Source organism: Episyrphus balteatus, chromosome 3 (assembly GCF_945859705.1).
Source record: "Episyrphus balteatus chromosome 3, idEpiBalt1.1, whole genome shotgun sequence".
NCBI classification, from domain to species: domain Eukaryota; kingdom Metazoa; phylum Arthropoda; class Insecta; order Diptera; family Syrphidae; genus Episyrphus; species Episyrphus balteatus.
Genome location: NC_079136.1, coordinates 6,540,211 through 6,557,434, shown reverse-complemented (window position 1 = coordinate 6,557,434; position 17,224 = coordinate 6,540,211). Strand labels below are relative to the sequence as shown.

General features: G+C 29.6%; 1 protein-coding gene and 1 non-coding gene across 2 annotated transcripts; both read left to right on the top strand.

Moving 5' to 3' along the window:
- Nucleotides 1-529: 529 nt before the first annotated feature.
- On the top strand, nucleotides 530-2,050 carry LOC129915652 (protein atonal). Its single transcript, XM_055995300.1, has one exon. It carries the CDS (start codon nucleotides 1,180-1,182, stop codon nucleotides 2,044-2,046), a length of 867 nt encoding a protein of 288 aa, XP_055851275.1. The 5' UTR covers nucleotides 530-1,179; the 3' UTR covers nucleotides 2,047-2,050.
- A 10,647-nt stretch (nucleotides 2,051-12,697) lies between these two features.
- Trnah-gug (transfer RNA histidin (anticodon GUG)) lies at nucleotides 12,698-12,769 on the top strand. Its single transcript has one exon. It is a non-coding gene; the product is annotated as a tRNA-His (tRNA).
- The last annotated feature ends 4,455 nt before the right edge of the window (nucleotides 12,770-17,224 follow it).

Sequence of the window (17,224 nt, the reverse complement as noted above, 5' to 3'; positions counted from 1 at the left end):
AAAACTACATTAAATCGAAAACCGTAAAGATTTGGGATGAACAAGTTACCAAATTCTGAGAGCCCTAAAGTTGGCCTATCAGCATATTTCGTTTGAACCATTACTTTTAGGACACCCTGTATAAAACAAAACTATTCCAATCATGGTTTTTAAATTCATGAATTCTGTATTTAAAAGAAATATTTTGTTTAAGGATGAAAGGGATGTTTCTAAAATTGAAACTATCCCTTTTAAATAAAACTACTGTGCGTATAATTGTTATTTTTAAGGACACTTCATTTTTGAGTAAAGTTAAAAGACATTTTAAAAAGATAAAACATAAACAAAGTTCGCCGCTCAGCTCTTTTGTTTAATACATAATGATATTACCATAATAATATAGCAACTTATTTAGATCAAATCTCGCATTACATACCTACATTGATTAACTCAAAGTAATATTCTTAGTTTTTTAGTAAACCAAGTATGTATTGATCTGATATTTTAACAAAATCTCGTTTACTATTTCAAATCAAAGTCAAAACAAAAATCCGTGAAATTGTTCAAGATTTTCGTTATAATGGCTTACCCAAAAGTATCAAACGTACTGCGAAGATGCTTAAGATGAAATCAATTTCTTACCATTACCTTACCTTCACAACAACGTTTGAAGCCAACAATTTCTCCTTTGCAACATGTTCCAATAGAAACCCCAGTAACAATCGACAACAACAACAACCAGAATCACAATCAAACCAGCAAAACCAGTTCACCTTTCCTCCAGTCATGCTCTTTCACATAAGCCAATGAGATTCTTGCTTTACCACTTCAAAGAAATACACAGGCGCTTCATCCCATTGGTCGACAGCCACCAAAGAGCACGTGCTATGCTTATAGTTAACCAGTTACCACCACCACATTTAATTCTCCCTCCGATTTTATTCCCACTTGCATCAAACAAAAACAAGTTGAAGAGCCCTTTTTTGTATGATAGCTCGTCCCAGGTAAGGTAAAGTAACAACCACTGCCACCAATATAAATAGGTATCCCGATTTACCTGTTTCATCAGATTCGATTTTGCTTTCGAAGGATTAACATCGTTAGGATATTCACATTAATATCCTCTCTCGTTAGTGTTGTGAAGTTCGTGGTTTTAAAAATCATTTTTTTAAAAATCCTTGTAAGAAAAATTTAGTAAAAATGGCGTCAAGTGAAGTTTTCCGTTATTATTATTCAACCTCGGATGATTTGCAATCTCTCAAGGCATCCCAAGAGCCTTTTTTCAATCCAATGGCAGCTTATAATGGAAGTGTTCAATTTCAAAACCAAGGATTCTGTAATTTCGAACATGCCTCTTCCGATGGATGGAATACACCTTCTCCGGCTAGTTATCGTTCACCAAGTCCGGAATATGTGGATTTGAATACCATTTATAATGGACAAGTTATTGCAGCTTCTGCAAACACTGCACCATCTCATATGCCTTTGGATATTTTGACTCATCAAATGCAAATGCCTGCTCAGGAAATCCAAACAAATCAAATTACTGGATCTTCAAATATCGGAACATGCAAAGTGGCTACCAAGAAACGTGTTTACAATCGAAAGACACCAACTTCTACCACGACCACTTCTATTCCAAAACTACAATCTAGTGAAGCAGCAGTTTATCCCGATATGATTCCTGAAGACTTGAATCATTTCAACTTTTCCGAATCGGGAATTTTCGACGATTCAGTTTCGGATGATGACATGATGATGTTCCAAGATGATTTTGGAGCTAGTGCAAGCCAGAGTGACAATAGTACATATGAAAATGATGGAACCACAAATGAAGGTCAAGGTGGTAAAAAAAGACGTGGAAAGCAGGTATCTCCTGTTGTTAAGAAGAAGCGACGTCTTGCAGCTAATGCCAGAGAACGCAGACGGATGCAAAACCTTAATCAAGCATTCGACAGACTCCGACAATATCTTCCTTGTTTGGGCAATGATCGTCAGCTATCTAAACATGAAACACTTCAAATGGCACAGACTTATATCACAGCTCTAGGAGATTTGCTACGATAAATTGTAGTTTTTTTCAAACAATTGTTTTAATGAAAATTGTAATTTTGTTAGTTTAAATATTGTGTTGAAATACGTTACCCAGTCAAGTACCTTCTATATAATATATTTATAATGTAAAAAATGTTTTGTTAGTTGTAATAGAATGTAAGACTTGTATATTTAAGTATTATAATTAAGTTTGTTAATATTAATTATTATTTTTTTTTTAGTTTGTAATCAATTTTAACCGGAAGACAATGAAAATGTTAATTTTTTATAAGAAACTTTACTGTTGTTTTTATTTTTCTATTTTTCTAAATGGAATGGTTATATTTGAAAAACAGATCAGCTTTGATACAGATTTTAACAAAGGATCATTTAATTCTTCACTTTTTTCAAAATCTGCGAAAAAGTTTAAAAGAAAAAGCAAAAAATACCATCTAGCAGAAAGTCGAAATTGGTTTAAATCATCCAACATCAAATTTGAAGGCCATGCTATTAGCATTTTTTTAAGTTCAGTTACATATAATCCTGCATTTTACCAATAAAAATGTCACAAAAACCAATTGGGATAAATGGCGTTGGATACTATCAAAAATTAAATTAAGTCTTAATTAATTCTTAATTCGAATATTGAATTTAGATATTGCTCATTTACTTGAACTCTATCATAACTCAAAAAAAAACTGTTTTTATAGGAAACGAGTTTTAAATTTAGTTCCGATCTATTTTTGTATGCGTAAAAAGTAAGTTTCTAAAACAAAACTAGTGTTTTTAAAGCTACGCGGGGCAATTTTTTAAAACATTAACGATTTTCCTACAATAACATGCTTTTTGTTAAGCGAAAAACTTGTTTTTAAATAAATCTGTTTTGTGAAAGTTTTTGAAAAATTAATTTTTCAAATTAAAATTTTAAACTATTTTTTTTTTTTTTTTTTTAAATTCGACACATGTGACATGATCGAGACATATTCGGGACACATTCGTGCCACATTCGGTACATGTGGCAAATGTTCGGGACACGTTCCAGGTCTGTCTTATATGCATTTTAGATTTAGCTACCTGGTTATACTTTTTCATTAATTTTATGTTAATTGTTGACGCAAATGTTTTAACTTATTAAAAAGATTAAAAGTTTTCAGCCGTAGACAAAAAAGAAGGGGCCCCAAAAAATTATATTCAGGGCCCCCAAAGGGCTAGCTACGCCACTGTATATCAGTAAAGTATTCATTAATTTGAAATGGAATCTGCTCAGAAACACTATTGACTTCTAAATTTTTAATTTCAATTGATTGCCTTTTTTTACCTAAAATGCTACATATCAACCACATTAAATTTTTAGCTGACATTTCTTATTGCCTTTAAGAATGCAATTGTAAAATAGTTATTTTGAGTTACCATAATATTTTTCTTAACAATTTTACAGAAAAATATGTATAGTATATTTTTTAAGATTTTATTGCATTAAAGTATTTTGTGGAGCATTTTAGTCAACCAAGGCTTAAAATCCTTAAGCCTTATAGACGGAGAGATGGTTGCAAGTTTTCGGACTGACTCGGGAAATGGAATTTTTTTTCATGAAATTGTTGGATAGGGGTGGGATAAGCAAATGCCAAATTGGCAGAAAGCAGACTGGATGGAATAAGCGTGGGTGGGGGCTCAAACTTGCATTTTTTTTTGGAAAAAAAACTTTCTCGGAAATGGGTGCAGAGTGGTGGAGGTGGTTGAAGAAGGTGTTAAAGTGACAATTCCAAAATGGCAGAAAGCTAAGTGGATGGAAAAGGGGTGGCAGAAGGGCGCAAAGTGGTAAATTTTTTTTTGAAATTTACTGACTCGGAAATGGCTGCCATTTTGCAAGTGTGTTCCTGATGGTATGTAGTTTCTAAATTCAAAATGGCAGAAAGCAGACTGGATGGGTTCTATTTTTTTTCAATTTTTTACTTCGGAGAGTGCCAAAAAAAACTTTTATTTTAAAAAAATATTTAAAAACAACGGCAACACCTAAAATCTTATATTATAACTTTTTTTAAAGCCAAAACCCTATTATTTAACAATCTTTTTAAATAATGTTGTTTTTGTGAAAAGTTTTTGAAACAAAAATTTTTAAACTCAAAATTTTAACTTTTTAAAAATTTTTTTTTGTAACTTTATTTTTTTTTTTAATTTTACACGATCAAGCTTTGCTTTCTGTATTTTTATTTAATTATTTAGCTAATTCTCAATGAAGTGTTGAAAACCAGATGCTAAAATGTCGTATAGTTTTTGAAATAATTAATTTTTAAACTCAAAATTTTTAACTTTTTAAACATTTTTTTTCTTATTTTAATTTTATTTTTAATCTTACGATATCAAGCACTGCTTTTAGTAATTAACATCAATTTCGTAATCAATTCTAAATTAATTAATGAAAAGCAGATGCTTAAATGTCGTAAAGTTTTTGAAATAATCAATTTTGTAATTCAATTTTTATTATTTTTTTTGTAATTTTTTTTCTATTTTAATTTTATTTTTAATTTTACGATACCAAGTATCGCTTTTGGTAATTAAAATCAATTTCGTAATCAATTCTAAATCAATTACTGAAAAGCAGATGCTAAAATGTCGTAAAGTTTTTGAAATAATCAATTTTTTAATTCAAATTTTTTTATTTTTTTTTTGTAATTTTTTTTCTATTTTAATTTTATTTTTAATTTTACGATACCAAGTATCACTTTTGGTAATTAAAATCAATTTTGTAATCAATTTTAAATCAATTACTGAAAACCAGATGCTAAAAAGTCGTAAAGTTTTTGAAATAATCAATTTTTTAACTCAAATTTTTTTATTTTTAAATTTTTTTTTCTATTTTAATTTTACGATATCAAGCACTGCTTTTGGTAATTAATATCAACTCCCTTATCAATTTTAAACCAATTACTGAATACTAGATGCTAATATAACATACAGTTTTTGAAAAAAAAATAATTTTTAAACTCAAAATTTTATTTGAAATTTTTTTTTAACTTTATTTTTTTTCTAATTTTACGATATTAAGTATCGCTCTTGGTTATTTAACTCAATTTTGTAAAAAAAAATACCTACATTAGTATACTATAGTTAATAGTACATGTTCTCGTAAAATCCAAAAAAATCAAAAAAAACTTCAATTCGAAATTTTTTTTATCATTGTTTACAATCTTGGCCTATTTATTAAAATTTACAATTTAATTACTCAAAAACTGTAAGATTTCATGTAACATTGATAAATCTTACGATTTTTCAGTAATTAAAATAAGATTTATCAATGTTTAGTATTTGCATTTTATGAGAACATGTGCATTCTATAGTATACTAATGTAAATTTTTTTTACTCCATCAGAAAGTAGACATTTTAACGAACGAAATGTCCACTGGCTTTTTGAAAAAAGCTGGTATTTTAACACATAAATTTTCGTTTGAAAATTAGGGTGCTTTTTTTGATATTAAGTCAAAATAGGATGAAAAAATAATATTTGAAATCAAATAAGTTACAGTGCATTTGTGACATAATAAGGTAAGAAATTTTTTTTTTTGAAAAAGATTAAAATAAAAACCAAAAACTCGGTTATTTGAATTTTTTACATAAATTTTGAGATTATGTGAAAAAATGGTCGATACAAAAGTTATAGATCTTTTTGGCAAAGCTATCTGCAGTAGACATTTTAGCATCTGGTTTTCAGTAATTGATTTAAAATTGATTACAAAATTGATTTTAATTACCAAAAGCGATACTTGGTACCGTAAAATTAAAAATAAAATTAAAATAGAAAAAAAAATTACAAAAAAAAATAAAAAAATTTGAATTAAAAAATTGATTATTTCAAAAACTTTACGACATTTTAGCATCTGCTTTTCAGTAATTGATTTAGAATTGATTACGAAATTGATTTTAATTACCAAAAGCGATACTTGGTATCGTAAAATTAAAAATAAAATTAAAATAGAAAAAAAATTACAAAAAAAATAATAAAAATTGAATTACAAAATTGATTATTTCAAAAACTTTACGACATTTAAGCATCTGCTTTTCATTAATTAATTTAGAATTGATTACGAAATTGATGTTAATTACTAAAAGCAGTGCTTGATATCGTAAGATTAAAAATAAAATTAAAATAAGAAAAAAAATGTTTAAAAAGTTAAAAATTTTGAGTTTAAAAATTAATTATTTCAAAAACTATACGACATTTTAGCATCTGGTTTTCAACACTTCATTGAGAATTAGCTAAATAATTAAATAAAAATACAGAAAGCAAAGCTTGATCGTGTAAAATTAAAAAAAAAAATAAAGTTACAAAAAAAAATTTTTAAAAAGTTAAAATTTTGAGTTTAAAAATTTTTGTTTCAAAAACTTTTCACAAAAACAACATTATTTAAAAAGATTGTTAAATAATAGGGTTTTGGCTTTAAAAAAAGTTATAATATAAGATTTTAGGTGTTGCCGTTGTTTTTAAATATTTTTTTAAAATAAAAGTTTTTTTTGGCACTCTCCGAAGTAAAAAATTGAAAAAAAATAGAACCCATCCAGTCTGCTTTCTGCCATTTTGAATTTAGAAACTACATACCATCAGGAACACACTTGCAAAATGGCAGCCATTTCCGAGTCAGTAAATTTCAAAAAAAAATTTACCACTTTGCGCCCTTCTGCCACCCCTTTTCCATCCACTTAGCTTTCTGCCATTTTGGAATTGTCACTTTAACACCTTCTTCAACCACCTCCACCACTCTGCACCCATTTCCGAGAAAGTTTTTTTTCCAAAAAAAAATGCAAGTTTGAGCCCCCACCCACGCTTATTCCATCCAGTTTGCTTTCTGCCAATTTGGCATTTGCTTATCCCACCCCTATCCAACAATTTCATGAAAAAAAATTCCATTTCCCGAGTCAGTCCGAAAACTTGCAACTATCTCTTAGACTATTACTCTATGCACGGGTCGTTTGAACGCGACACTACTCGAAGTGTCTTGCACTCCATATGTTTTGATGCAGAAATGTTCCTTTGGGTCTAAATAGTAAGAAAAAAGCTATCTATCGAGCTTTTCGTTTTTTACGAGCTTAATTAGTTATGAAAAAACGTACTTTTACGTACTTTTTCACACGTTTTTGTTAATAATAATGGTAGAAACTCAAATAATGGCTCTATTTTTAGAAAAAATATCCCTCTTTTTAACGGCACATCAATCAAATTAGTGGCATTTTTAGATCTTCAGATATTCGAATCTAAGTCCGTTCATTTTTTCTGAACAATTCGATTTCTCTAATCAAAAAGTTTTTTTTTATAGAAGTCAGGGTATACTTTTCTAATGGTTTTTCGTATGCTAAACTCGAATCCAAAGTCAAAAAAATTACATCACATCAAGTTTTTGAGATATTACCGTTAGAAAATCAAAAATACCCTTTTTTAACAGTTTTTGAGGTTATGTCATCTTGCGTGATAATTTTTTATAATTTTTATAATTTTTGCATTCCTTTAAGTTTTTTGGTAAGTTTATGGGTAAGAAAATTTTTGACTAACCAAAAAACTTAAAGGAATCAAAAAATTTTTGCGATTTGCCATGAAACCCAAACGAACATAAGATTTTTTTTTCATAGAGAATATTCACCAAACATGTTGAATTGATTTTAGGATTTCTCGGAGAAGAAAAGCGATATCGAAATGATTTGAACGGATTTTAAAAGAAGAAACTTAGTTCTTTAAGAAACCGCTACAAATGTAATTATAAAAAATTATCACGCAAGATGACATAACCTCAAAAACTGTTAAAAAGGGTATTTTTGATTTTCTAACGGTAATATCTCAAAAACTTGATGTGATAGAATTTTTTTGACTTTAGATTCGAGTTCAGCATACGAAAAACCATTAGAAAAGTATACCCTGACTTCTAAAAAAAACCTTTTTGTTTAGAGAAATTGAATTGGGCAGAAAAAATGAACGGACTTAGATTCGAATATCTGAAGATCTAAAAATGCCACTAATTTGATTGAAATGCCGTTAAAAAGAGGGATATTTTTTCTAAAAATAGAGCCATTATTTGAGTTTCTACCATTATTATTAACAGAGTTATTAACAAAAACGTGTGAAAAAGTACGTAAAAGTACGTTTTTTCATAACTAATTAAGCTCGTAAAAAACGAATAGCTCGATAGAAAATTTTAAAACAGCTTTTTTCTTACTATTTAGACCCCAAGGAACATTTCTGCATCAAAACATATGGAGTGCAAGACACTTCGAGTAGTGTCGCGTTCAAACGACCCGTGTATGGACTTTGGTTATCGAAAATGCGCATGATTTGATAATGTTTCTTCAGTGATAATGCAGTGTAAAGCTATCAAGTCATAGATTTTAATTGAAGATAAGAATCTCAGATTTGAGTCACAAACTTCATTCGCAGAGAATAAAATGTTTGTCAAACAATATTTTTGTTTATAATTTCTTTTAACATTAAAAAATTCCTTTTAGAGAAAATTGTACCTCATTGAAGCTTATTGTGTTTATACCTTTAGTTGACAACCCGAAAATTCATCTACACAAATTTTATAAAAATTCAAACACAACGAACAATCTTTCGATCATGACTGACAAAGAGGCATTTGGCTGCTTACAATCTGGATTAGCAAGTTGCTTCCAATTTAATAACAAAAATTGTGTGCATTAACTCATTTTTCGACAGACAAGTTACGTAACTTCGATTCCCCCTTTAAATCTCAATTTTCGGTAGAGTCCTCTCGTTCTCATCTTTTTGCGGTCGAGATGAATCGAATTTAAGATTTCATAAGGTGATCAATTTGGCGCTTTGCACAGTGTTTTGTTCACAGCAACCAAAATGCACCTTAACTTTATTCTTCATCCCTAGCACCAAAGTAAAAAAAAAGGTTCCCACTAATAATACCATGCGAAGCAGAGGCTTCCAAATTAAGTTAAGTGTTTGACCCACCATCATCCGGTATAATAAAGTCAGTAGGAGGATTACCAAGTTAATATTTGTTTTTCGAATCCATTCAAAAAACCTTTTTTCGCCGATTGATCTTAATTTCTGATCCATAGCTGTCGATGGATGAGAATTATACACGTTTCTCAATTCTCAACCTATAATCCCCCAATCAAGTTCATCTCATTTATTCGGGTGTGGACATAAGTTCAGAACACTTTATTGCTGCTGAAGAAGACCGAAAGAACCGTGATCATCGATTGATTAAGATGTCGGAGGAGGATTTTGTTTGTATATTTCGGGGAATCTTATGAGAAATTAAATGTTTCCACCTTGCGGTTTAGGTCGATTACTGAAAGGAAACAAAAAACAAACACATAATTAGTTAGAGTGTTGGGAATTATATGGTTCAAAAGCTATTCGAACCAAAGTTTGAGAATTATTGTAGTTATTGGAAGCAAGCCAGACACTAATTAGTTAGGAAATAGATTTGATTTATTGATATAAATTGGTTTCTTTGTATTAATTTTAAGTGTCTGGCGCTTTTAAGGGAAGCACCGTTATTTAAAGAGTTGCAACTCAATACTTTTCAACTTTTGTCCAAAATCATGCCTCAAGAACTCACTTTGTCGAGATACTTAGCCTTAAAAATCCAATTTTTCGGTGGGTTTTCTTTAAACCTGTTCCAATCTTGGAAACCACATCAATTGTTGCGTGTATCCCTCTTCAAAATACACCTACTTAAAAAATATTAAATAAATATTCTCATTTTCTAACCAAAATATTTGTTAATTAATAATTTCATCCTGAAAATTGCAGAAATGTATCATTTTCATTGTTGTGTTATTTTTTTCTTTCTTTTTTTTCAGAGCAAAATCAATTCGCCACTTAAGTGTTTCAAAAATAGTTAGGGTCGCCGAATGTCTACAATAGATCAGTAGATTGTGTGTTTGCCGATTCAGGAGCAATCAACTTCAAATTAGTTTCTTTTGTAGGTTTTTTACCAAAAATAAAAAAGGAACAGAAAAAAACATTGAAAAAATAAGAAAATAACACAAAAACCACAAAATCTTCGTCCTTGTGGTGGTTGAAAAAAAAGCGGAAAGCAAAGAATTTCAAGTGAATAGATTTTTTGGATTGAAAATATCGAAGATATTTCTACTTCCTGTTGTATAAGGATCCTTTTTTCTTCCTTTATTTAATTTGGTTTCTTAATTGGAGCTAGATTTGGGTTTTTTTACCTGGAAAATTTTTTTGGTCGCGAGGATCATATAAGAATAATCAAAATCGATTGGACATGAAGAAATCAAATTTATTTTCACTTAACTTCTACAACAGTTCTTGGTTTTATTTTGAGAGGATTTCCTATTTGCGTTGAGGTTTTACATAGAAATAATACAAAATAGAAAAATATTTTTGTGAATCTAACATCTTAGGAACTCGAGAAAGGCAATTTAAAATAAACACTATAAGGCGTTATGAAATGCATTTGCTGACAATTTTTTGAAAATAAAAAAAAAGTCAGATCTCTTTTTCAGAATTTTTTCCAATGAGATTCATGATTTTCATGAATATGATATGATCAGATGATCCTGAACTTTGCGGATAATTTGTCTGTTTGGACAGCCACAAAAGTCTCAAAACTCGTCTGATTTTGAAAAATTAAACGCCAATCGCTTCGTTAAATCAAAATCTAGGGGCGATATTTTTGAGTTTTTATTCGTCTTAGGGCCAATTTTTCAATAGTCAGAGAAAAAATCAATTTTTCAACAAGCAGATATAGCTTATTCCTAAGAATAAAACTATCTGCTTCTTTCAGAGACGAATAAAAATTATTCTAAGGAATAATCTCAACAAAAATATTGTGTCAGTTGTCAAAACGGTTTTGAAAGAATTTTGAAAAAAAAAATACAGTGGAACACAAGAAAACAAAAACAATCATGAATAAAAATGACGTTTAATTTTAAATATTTTTGAATTTGACAATTTTTTTTGTTATTCTGTCGAATAAATTATTCTTGATTGAAAAATTCAATGTTTTTATCTGATTGTTCATGAGCCTAATAACTTTATTCGTCGAACAGTTAACTGACTGTTTATCAGAAGATTGAAAAATTGGCTCTTAACAAAAAAGTTATGGCCAAAAAACGCAAAAATAACCAAAAAATTAATTTAAAAATTTTTGGACTTTGTAATAATGAAGTGATTGAAGGATCATAAAAATATACCACTTCTGAGATTTTTTGTAGGTACCTATGAATAATTTTGGTCGGGAGGGTGGCAAGTGTAACACATTAAAAATTTAGACAAATCCATCAGAAACTCAAATCCATACATTTTGTGGGGGGCCTTGGTATTGAAGTTTTTCTAATAAAAAATTAAGAACAAAAAATCTGAAGTTATTCTTATTTGAAGACGCTTGGAATTTTTACGAGGCAGTAAGATGTAAATATTATCATATTTATAATTTTTAATAGTTTTATCAATATAATTAACATCATTGGTTTTTTTGATTTTGTTCTAAGATTACCTCAAAAAATTTCTCTTCTTGCTAAACAAATGAAACGTATCCCATCCGTGAAAAAAAAATTGTTCAGAACTTGGCATAAAAAATTGTTTTTTTTTTTATTAAGAAAGTAATTTTTGTTTTAAATGAATAAATAAAATACAGTATAAATTTAGTATTTAAAACATGGTTATTTTAATATAGGTACCTAACTCATGGCCAATTTTATAAATCCCTTTTAAATATTTATCAGGCTTTTAAATCCTAAAATAACGTTTTTCCCATACATAAATTTTAAAGGTTCGTTAAATGCTTATGAAATCGGTCATCACTCTTTTATTGTTTTTTAAGGGCCAATTTTTCAATAGTCAGTTAAACAGTCAGTTAGTACTTATTCCTAAGGATAGAGAAAAAATCAAATTTTCAACAAGCAGATATAGCTTATTCCTAAGAATAAAACTATCTGCTTCTTTCAGAGACGAATAAAAATTATTCTAAGGAATAATCTCAACAAAAATATTGTGTCAGTTGTCAAAGCTGTTTTGAAAGAATTTTGAAAAAAATACAGTGAAACACAAGAAAACAAAAACAATCATGAATTAAAATGACGTTTAATTTTAAATATTTTTGAATTTGACAATTTTTGTTCGTTATTCTGCAGAATAATTTATTCTTGATTGAAAAACTCAATGTTTTTATCTGATTGTTTATGAGCCTTATAACTTTATTCGTCGAAGAGTTAACTGACTATTTATTAGAAGATTGAAAAATTGGCTCTAAAAAAAATTAAATTCAAAATCACAAATTCCATCTTCGGGCTTATAAAACTGATTGATCCGTATCTGCTTGCTGCTTCACACTAAGGATCCGCCTGTGGGGTTCACCGAGTTGACCTCAGAAATCGGTAGCAAGCCTCCCGGTTTTGTATTGTTCCATTTCTGAGGCCAACTAAGTACTGGTGTTTTTGCATTTTCTTGCACCAGGAGTTTTTCGGCCTACCTTTCTTCTTATTTCTTTTCCTTATGACATGACGATATCAAGTGAAATTATGTTCCGTAAACCGACTTTACAGGCAACCAATAAAATTTGTTTCACTTATAATTATTTCAGTAGATAAAAAAATTATTCTCAAATGATTCAATTGATATTTTGATTACGATGACTATTAAATTTTTATTTTCATATTATACAATGAGACAAGTATTTCCATATCACCCCGATAGCCGTGATCGTCTAGTGGTTAGGACCCCACGTTGTGGCCGTGGTAACCCAGGTTCGAATCCTGGTCACGGCAATGTTTCCAAGCATTGTCATGGAGGGGTAAATTCTTTATTTTTTTAATAAATATAATGTACATAATATTTATTTTCCCAAAAACCAAACATGGTAGAAAAAGTACATCACTGACTTTACATTAGAATATAACCCTATAATATTATGGTTTGTAAGTATTTCCATGAATCTTTTCAAGAAAACAAAAGAGCTGAGTAAAAAACTTGATACAGATTCAAGGTCGCAATTTGTTGTTTAAAATGTTATGACTAAACTCACAATTGAAATGTATTGGTATTTATATATACGTTAGACTCTCGTTGACTTGAACATGTGAAAAATTAAACAATCCTATAACTTGATTATACTGTTATCTTCAACTTTTTTATTTCTGACTTTATAAATTGAAAACCTCATTTGAAACCTTATAACTTGAACAAATAAATTATATTTCAACAGAATTTTAAATTTCCAAATTAAAGGTTACTAACTGTACATATAAGTATTATTTTTATTATTTTTTGAATAGTGAAAACTCTTATCACCGCTACGAGAAACATAAAATCATGTAATATTAATATAATTGGCATTTTGTTGGTTGTTTCTTAAACAATCTTCATAGTCTTCTTTAAGCAGATTCATTTAGTAATTATTTTTGTGCTCTTCAACACTGTCTATACAAGGTGTCCCAAAAGTAATGGATCATTGCTGATAGGCCAACTTTAGGGCTCTCAGAATTTGGTAACTTGTTCATCTCAAATCCTTACGGTTTTCGATTCAATGCAGTTTTTGTGAAATTTCGAAAAATCCCGACTTTGCAACAGTATTTTGCTTCCTCCGCTCATAATAGATTTTTTGTTTTTTACAATTCTTTCACTAAAACATTGCCTAATAATAAAAAATAATTAATTAATCAAAATATTTTTCATTTCATACGCCATTTTGCTGCAAATTAATTAACAGTTCCATGTTTTATAAAAACTCAATTTCTTTCTTTTATTTCAGAGCAACACATAGTGTGGTAATTCGCCAATCTGACTGGACAAAATAGAAAAAAAAAGTTTAGCCACATGATTTTAAATCATGAGTTGAGCTTCTCAATACAATGGGAAACTGTAATTCATGTTTTGTTTTTTTGTTTTCATCTTGGATTAGCGTAAGCTAAGCTTGAAAGTTAGTTCTTGTCAACAGTTTGATGGAGATAATACAAAGTATTCTATTTTTCGCTTGAGTTTGGTTGCCGATTAAAAACGCTGTGGTACTTTTTTTGTTGTAATTGTTTTTTTTTATTGTCAATCTACATTTGGAGGTAAAGTATTATTATTTTTATTTATTAATTACCATTGCAACTTAAAAAAAAAAATAAATTCTGTAAGAAGGCTAGGAAAAAAAAATATCTTTGTTTTTCAAATAGAGGTAAAGTTAATTTTTCCGCATTTTTCCGGTCTGAAATTAATTAATTAATGTTTTGTGGAGTGTTGTCATTAAGATTAGCTAGTTACATGTCTCGCGTTTTCTCGACCGCCATACAACTTTTTTCACTTTTCAAAATGAAGTCAAGATTTTCAAAAAAACAAATTTTCGAAAAATTTGTCAAAACTCCAAATAAGATCGAAAAGACAGTTTTTTTGAACTTTTAATGAGCAGGTATCATCTTTGGAACATTTTTGACGATAAACAAAAATTAAAAACATATATAAAAGTTTTGTGCTTCAAGTTAAGCGAAAAAAAGACAAAAAAGGTGGAAGACACATTGGACCGCTCTTTAAACACGAATTTCATTTTACTTGACCAATATTATGTGGTAACTAAATAAACAAAAACAGTAGATAGTGAAACAAAAGTAGAAAAGAATTTTTAAAAATTAAAAAACGGGAAAAATATAACAAACGGAAGGTTAAAAGTCTCCTAAGTGCACCTATCCATAAGGAAATAGTTAAAATCAGTAGAATCGCTCTCCACAAAAATGAAAAAGCATATTCCAATAAAACCGATAAGGATTTATCGAAATTTTCTTTGAGTGAAGTATCAAAATGTATAAAAGATTAAGTTCTGATCCTATGGAACCACTAAACCACTGGAATTTTCAACTTATGAGGCATTATCATTGATGAATTATGCTTTTCTGTCGGAACATCTTAAACAAGTTCAATGCAAAAAGCAAGCTAGTGTAAAAGGCCAGAAATAGGGTCACGAAGAAATTCAGAGAATTATTAGCTTGAAAAACATCGAAGGTAATATAAACACAGCTGTTTTTAATAGGCCCTTATGTTTCAAGTTTGCATTGCACAAAAATGAGTTACTTTTTTAAATTATCTGCAGATATTTTTAAAGGTGATGCCATTTTGTATAATTGTGAAACATATTTAATTAAAATCATTGCTAAAATTTTAATTTAAAGCATGATATTGAGAAAATAAATCATGTATGTCACCTGTCAAAAACGTGTGTAAAAGTTCTATTTCTTAATAAAAACTAATTATTCTGCCTCTCTTTTTTCGTGAATAGCAATAGAGTTTTTATTTATTGAGATTTTTCAAGCGTTTTTTAAAATAATTAAGTATATCCAATCATAGAATATGTTTATGGAAACATAAGTTCAAATACTATAAAAATGCATTTTCTTCATCACTATTTTGACCCACTTTTTGCAGAAATTATAGATTTCTTTTAAAAAATCTTTCTTTTTATAGAATTTTATCTATTCACATTCATTTGTTTAAAACTGTTTAGAAAAAAAGTCGATTTAACGCGAGTTATTAATTTTGTCCAGCTAGATTCGTGATTGGTCACACTGTGCAATAGGGTGGTCCAATTTTTTGGTTTTTACATTTCCGTTGTTCCCCACTCAAAAATTGGTTGCATATGTGTTTTGTATTACACACGTGAAATTTCAGCTTTTTAGGTAAAGTGTAGGTGGGCGCTCAACAGGCTTAAAGTTTTTGCTCAGATGCTGTTATAGCTGGGTCCGCATGCCTTGTAATTAACTTTTTCTATGATTTATCAAGTGAATTAAGTTATGTTGTGGTAAAGTTTTTCATGATATGTTTTTTCTTTCATAAAAACCCAATAGTTAAGTGATATTTTCACAGATAATTTTTGTTCATTAAATTCGTCTGTAAGTATTTTTTGCTTAAAGTTAAAACAAAACAGAATCAATCAATGAAATATGAGCTAGTGACTCAAAACCAAAGAAACATGAAAATCAGAGCCGGTTTTAGGGGGGGGGCAGCCTGGGCCGTCGCCCAGGGGCGCAAGAATTGAGGGGCGCCGCAGGCGCCCCGAACTTTTACAAAAGTTTTATAAATAACGAAGTCTTTCCAATCGATGTTTTATTTTTTTTTACATTCACAAAGGCGCCCCAATTTTTTTCTATTTTACATTTTCAACGGCGCTCGTATTGTTTGTCCTAAACTTTTTGAAGAATGAAGGCGCCCCCCCAATTTTGGGTTAATTTATTTAGCTTCCGGAAGGACAATGGTGTCCAAAATCTTCGTTCATCTTTGAAGAACAAGGCGCCCCAATTTCTTTTGAAAGACTAAAGAAATCCTAATATTCCTCCTACCAATTTAATTTTTGCAAAGGTGCCCCTATAATAATGAATAAGGAAAGAGAAGGGAGACGGACAGAATCCCGAAATTAAAAATCCAGAAAGCCCAAAATCCAGAAAACCCTAAATTCCGAAAACCCAAAAACACAAAATCCCGAAAACCCACAATCCCAAAATCCCGAAAACCCAAAATCCAGAAATGCCAAAAATTGACAGCTTCTCCATTTCTCATAAAAACTACGTTTGTGTGTGAGAATAAAAAAATAGGTCTGTTCGTTGTTCCCCCCTCCAGGGCACTCTAAGTCATTTCAATTAACTGTGAAAAAAATCTGAGTTTCTCGGGTTTTCATTTTACACCTCAGAGCTTTAGTTTTATCAGCGAACATCGAACACAGAGGAAATAACTCTGGTTGAAAAAGGAGCTACAAAAAACGCTTGACAACGAATTCGGAGCGACCCAGAGTGCCCTAGAGCTCACAACGAACAAACCTTATACTTATAAAGGTATGTTGTTTTCGATTGGCCGTCCGGAATCATTAAAAAGCGTGCTGCAAGTTTTTTATTCTCCTAGTGAAAAAACAAAAACAAAATATTTGATTTTTCACCAATACAGATATTAAATTTTAGAATTGGGTGGAAGCGATTCAAAGTTTTTTATTGGATTTCAGAATGAGTGAATCATTGAGTGATTCCAATCGAAAACGACATTAATGTACCTAGTTGAAAAAGTTTTTGAAAAAATATTGATCAAATAAAACCAGCTGTACCTAATCTTTAAATGTGTTTAAACAAAAAAGTCAGAGATAAAGGTAGTCTTGTCAATTGAGCCTAAATGACATGAATAATTAATTTTTTTTTAAGTTAACCTTTTTAAGTTAATACACTGCACATTTTTAATAAATGCATTAACAAGTATATGAGAGGTAA

Bases quoted from the DNA above. Each gene is read 5' to 3' on its own strand.
- LOC129915652 (XM_055995300.1), top strand. From the start codon at position 1,180: ATGGCGTCAAGTGAAGTTTTCCGTTATTATTATTCAACCTCGGATGAT.